The sequence below is a fragment of the Cyprinodon variegatus genome, unplaced genomic scaffold, assembly GCF_000732505.1.
Source record: "Cyprinodon variegatus isolate N-32 unplaced genomic scaffold, C_variegatus-1.0 Scaffold1322, whole genome shotgun sequence".
Taxonomy (NCBI): domain Eukaryota; kingdom Metazoa; phylum Chordata; class Actinopteri; order Cyprinodontiformes; family Cyprinodontidae; genus Cyprinodon; species Cyprinodon variegatus.
In genome coordinates, this window is record NW_015151775.1 from 154,459 (window position 1) to 159,589 (window position 5,131).

Sequence of the window (5,131 nt, forward strand, 5' to 3'; positions counted from 1 at the left end):
AAAAAAAGTCAGAATTCTGAGGAAAAAAAGTCAGAATTCTGAGATTAAAGTGTCTGTCTTTTTCCCACGTTAAACTGAAATAAAATTTAAAAATCAGTTAACTTTTTTTTTGTTTTCAGTGGCCCTAATCCTCTTCCGTACATTTCAGGTTTTCTCTTATTAATAAACATTAAGGTGAACAAACTCAATCAATTATCCGCATTTCAGATAATATAGATTGTCATTCCCAAGACAACAGTGATGCTCCAGAGATTTTTCTCTTAAGGGAGACAAAGCATTGAACTGAAGCCACCTTTGTAACTACATTTTAACGCAGAAAGGTGCAAACAAATCCGCTCACTACTCTTAAATCTGCAAAAGCCAGCAATGAGGTTGATCATAAATATTTGGTTTTTGGTTATTGAATTAATACACATGTCTATAATGTATAGTGCACTGTTTAAACTGTTACAAATTCATCCCAGATTTGGTCAAACAAAAAGCATTGTAAATTCACCAGCGGCATATAATGAAATAGATGTAAGGTTGTTATTAATTCAATCATAATAAAAAAAAATAAATAACTATAAGCAATTAGATAAATAACATGCCTCAGATGATTTTATATTGTCTTTGTATTTTGTAGAAATTAAACAACACATTATAGATGAAATAGTATGGGTATAATAAATAATATAAATTTAGGGCCAAAGTAAACTAGCAGTAATTCACATAAACCATCAGTTGAATATAAAGGCACAAATATGACTAATTTAGGAATTATATTTCTCATGGAGAGCTCTCTGATTGTTGAAACACCACAAGATATTTTTAAATATCAATTGAAAACTACAAAAGAAAGCCAAAAACCTTTGAAGTTACAGGACTGTTAATCACATAAAAGGTAATAAAAAATGACAGAAAATACCTATTAATATATTTCAAGTAATTTTAACCATCACAAAACTGTAATTGGGGCTGCACAGTAGCAAAACTACTGACACTGGTGTATTTTTATGCATTCAAACGTTTTTTTTTTTTATAATATGTACATTATTTTTTAATTAGATCTGGATGTATTTTGTGAGGATATCAAAAGTACCACATTTTCAAGAATATTAATTTTGACAAAAAAGCATCAATGTAAATTTTTTCCTGGAGGTGTTATGACTTTTTCAGGTGTAGCTCAGTTGTACGCTTCCTTGTGCCATTACAGCAAAACAACGACAACAGTTTTGAAATGGATGAGTCTTTGGTTTCTTTTCTAACACTATAGTTTCTGATATCCAATAATAAACTGTGATGCATTTATGTAAAATACAGTTAGATCTCGATGAGATAAAAATCTCCTTTTTAAAGAGACCTAATAATAACTTAATAATTTATTCATAATTATTTATTATAGTGGCGTTGGATGTAGGAGTTTGCCCTGAAATCAAAGGATTAACGGTTCAAGCCCCGACTCCGACTTTCATTGTCGTTGTGTCCTTGGGCAAGACACTTCACCTGCATTGTCTACTGATGGTGGTCTGTCTGTCAGTGAGCCCCAGGGCAGCTGTGGCTACAATGTAGCTTGCTACCATCAGTGTGTGAGTGAATGGGTGAATGAATGAAGTGTAAAGTGCTTTGGTCAAGTCTCCTGACTTGAGTAAAGGCACTATATAAGTACATGCCATTTACCATTAAATACATAAAGCCTGAAATCTATATATTTAATGATCAAATTAATTAATTGATTGATAGATGGTTGTTTTTATACCCAACAGGGGCCACCAACTTAATGGCAAGAGAAGTTGTTCTTGTAGATCAACTGGATTTAAGTTAAAACTGCTGCTTTCTGGCAGTACCATGAAGTCAAATTTTATATCAATGACTGTGGATAGTCTCGCTTTGAATGTTCCATTCTCTCATGTGTGTCTCCTTGCTTTCTAAATCAGCAAATCTAACTCTACCTTTAAAATGGACACCGTCTCCCTGCTCTTTCTTTCTGTCGTTCCCTCCATCAGTTTTGTCACCGTCCCTCTACCCTTCTGTATGTTTATTTCTGTCTGATGTGATTTCAGCTTATGGAACTATTTAAGCTTACAGCTCTTTTGTGTGATGTTCATTGGTCTCTTTTGGATTTATTTCCATTGGTCTCATTCTGTAAACTCTCAACAAAAGTAAAATGTGCTTTTACATGTTCTGCCAAATTATTAGATAGCAGTGGATTTTTTTCTGTCAGCTTCACGAAATCCTTGTTTGTAGAATGTAGAGTATATCATTTACAATTCATTTACTTGATTACTTAGTAGTACTTATTCATTTTTTAGTTGTTCCTTGTTGAAACTGCATCATTAAACTCAGAACTTTATATTTAAGATAAGCAAAGAAAATAATAGTGAAATTTACATTTGTGCTTACGGTGTTTAAAAGGCTCCAGCAGATATTTTCCCAATTTAATGGACAGTACATTTTTTGTTAAATGTAGAATTACTGTCTGCAGCAATGACCTGCAATGCGTTGCCTTCTTCAATCTTCTTTCATCTGTTCATTTGCACTCTCATGCACCAGGCCCCAATTCTCGTTTTAGCTCTTAATTTAGCCGTCTTAAGTACTGTAACCCTTTTTGAGGCACACTCAGAGTAACTTTCTAGGTAATGAACAAGAGGTGTCTACAGCTCTGGACTAAAAAGCCATTTGAAAAACATTATTTCTCATTGTTGGTTAGGTGGAGCTGGCAGTTACAATATGAAATTGATATTAAATCTAATGTCATTTTCTGGCTTAATACCTCCTATAACAGACAGGTACATCTAAATGTCCGTTTCATAAGACTGGGCTTGAGTTTTGAAATCATGTGAGAGATTTTTCTTTTCTTTAGGGGTTGGTGCTGACCAATACTAAAACATCTTTTCTGCTTTTTTTCTTTCATTTAATGTTTTTAAATTACTCACACTGCTGTTAATAGTGAAGGCTTGGTAGAGAGAATGACTCTGTTGAGTAACACTAATATTTAGCAGGGACGGAAAAATTACCAAATGATTGACATCCTAGTATTCTTCTAATGAAAAAAAAACAAAAAAAAACTATTTATTACAAAACAGAAATATGCGATATCTTTAGGGGGGTTAACTGCACCCTATTTTTGGTTGGGTCATAAGCCTTCTAAACCCCCCCCAAATAAGGCCTTCAATGCATCTTCTTAGTATAAAAGAAGATAAAAATTATTTGGATTAAGGTTGAACCAAAGCCAAATGTGAAAAAAGTGAAGTGCTGTCTATACCTTTCAGATGCACCATACAGAAAATCTAGAATTAAGAGTAAAAACAGCTTCCCTATTATGGGGAACAACTCCTACTGCACCTCATAGTCGTCATTTTGTACCACATCATTGGAATGAATGCCTTTATTTGAACAATGAATAAATCCAAACAAGTTAACTGGAACATTTTGATTAGATTAACAAAAATAGAGATGTTTACAGAATTCAAACCGCTATAAAACTTTTCACAGCCAATGTGTGTTTTCTCCAACAGTTCTTAAAGACTTAAAAAAAATTGCGCTTTCCCAAAGGTCGTCCTTTAGGTGTTGCTTGGAGCAATTTGCCCCTGTTCTTCTTGGGGGTTTTCTTGGAACCAGAGGATACAGGAGTGGGCGGAGACTTTAAGACCCCAAACTTTGGTTTCTGCTGCGGGTCAAACGGCACTCGAGACGAACCCTCCGGACTGAGAAGCACAGTGAGATCAGTCTTCTTAAACTCTAAATGACAGAAAGCAAAACTGTTACAACAGACTTACTGTGTTTTACATTAAATATCTCGACTTAAAAAACAGGAGTTACCTAAAGACACATCAGGAAAATAAAAAACAATAAACCCAACCTGCTATACGTTCAGACTTCTATTTCATACAACAGAAATACAATACAAAAATAACTTAGGACATCTCTATTGTATAGCACATTTTACTTTAAAAAAGAAAAAACAATAAAGAAAAAGAAAGAAAAAACTGGTCAATAAATTCTCTAAAATATATGTATTTAATAACCTGTATTAAGTATGCATCCAACACTTGCAAACTGACCAGGTTTAACCCTTTAAAGCCCGATCCAAGAATAAAACAAAACAGAAAATTACTTTTTTTTGGTTTGAAGTCCTTATTTGGCCTTTTAACAAAATATGTAAAAAGAAAAAACAGAAATACATTTTTGATATTAATAATTTATTACTCTGCGATAAGTCAAGATTATTTTTTGTGTAGTCTTCTGCCCTCTGTTATCAGGTATATCGATTGTGTACAATAGGATTTTGAGCAAAGTTTTTAACCATTAAATTATGCAAAAGGTGTCGGACGCAAAACATTTCAGAAACCGTATGTATCAAATACGATACATTTGGCATTATAGGGTTAACAGAGGGAAATGTAGAAACCTCCCTTCCCAATTGATTCATGCACTTTTGCACAGTCTAATCCTAAATGTAGTTTAGCAAGTCAGAATTACGTTACAATATTTTCAATCATAGCATGCAGCTACAGCTCACACTGTAGCTTTTAAACCTAAGGGTTTAAAAGTTCACAGCTCCTGATGTATGTTCCTAAACTGTGCAACCCGACGCTCTGATGCAATCTACCTGCTCACACTGTACGTCTAAAGGCTCTGTGCAGACAAAGCCCTGGTCTGTGGAGCCATCAACTCCTTTAAAACCCTGAACATTTCCTTAGTTGTTCCTTGTACTACTTCGTCAATATCAATCACTGCATTCTCATGCCTAACCCATCAACAGATGCAATAATTAGGAGATCAGATGGATTTACTTCACTTTAACTGGTTATCGATTCATTCTTACCTGCCGTTTTATTATTCCTCAGCCCAAATCTGACCTTCTTTGATTGATGGGGGGTAGACTGCATCTGTGGAATAAAAGCACACAGCAAGAATTGGTCAATCGCATGTCAGTGCCTGAATGTCATTTTCTAGAGCAGAGAATCTGTCCTTGATTTTAAATTTGTTCCTCCATAGGACGGATGGTGTTGATGCAAACTACAGCGGCAGAAGTGTTCCTGAAAATGTGGTTTAGCATCATCTCCACAGAAAAAAGTCCACAAACAAACAGCCTAGTCCTGATATCTCCGTTCTGCTGTGTGGGGCTCTGATGTGCTGTCTGCTGCTA

At 34.6% G+C, this 5,131-nt stretch overlaps 1 protein-coding gene across 1 annotated transcript in view; it reads right to left on the reverse strand.

Annotated features, from left to right (window-relative positions):
• Positions 1 to 3,489: 3,489 nt before the first annotated feature.
• The window catches only part of LOC107102800 (ribosomal RNA processing protein 1 homolog A-like), a 21,582-nt gene continuing 19,940 nt past the window's right edge, over positions 3,490 to 5,131 (reverse strand). The window contains exons 14-15 of the mRNA XM_015402231.1: positions 4,808 to 4,871; positions 3,490 to 3,720 (exon numbers count right to left, since the gene is read on the reverse strand). Coding sequence (XP_015257717.1) covers positions 3,509 to 3,720; positions 4,808 to 4,871 — 276 coding nt within the window. The 3' untranslated portion in view covers positions 3,490 to 3,508. The remainder of the gene's footprint in view (positions 3,721 to 4,807; positions 4,872 to 5,131) is intronic.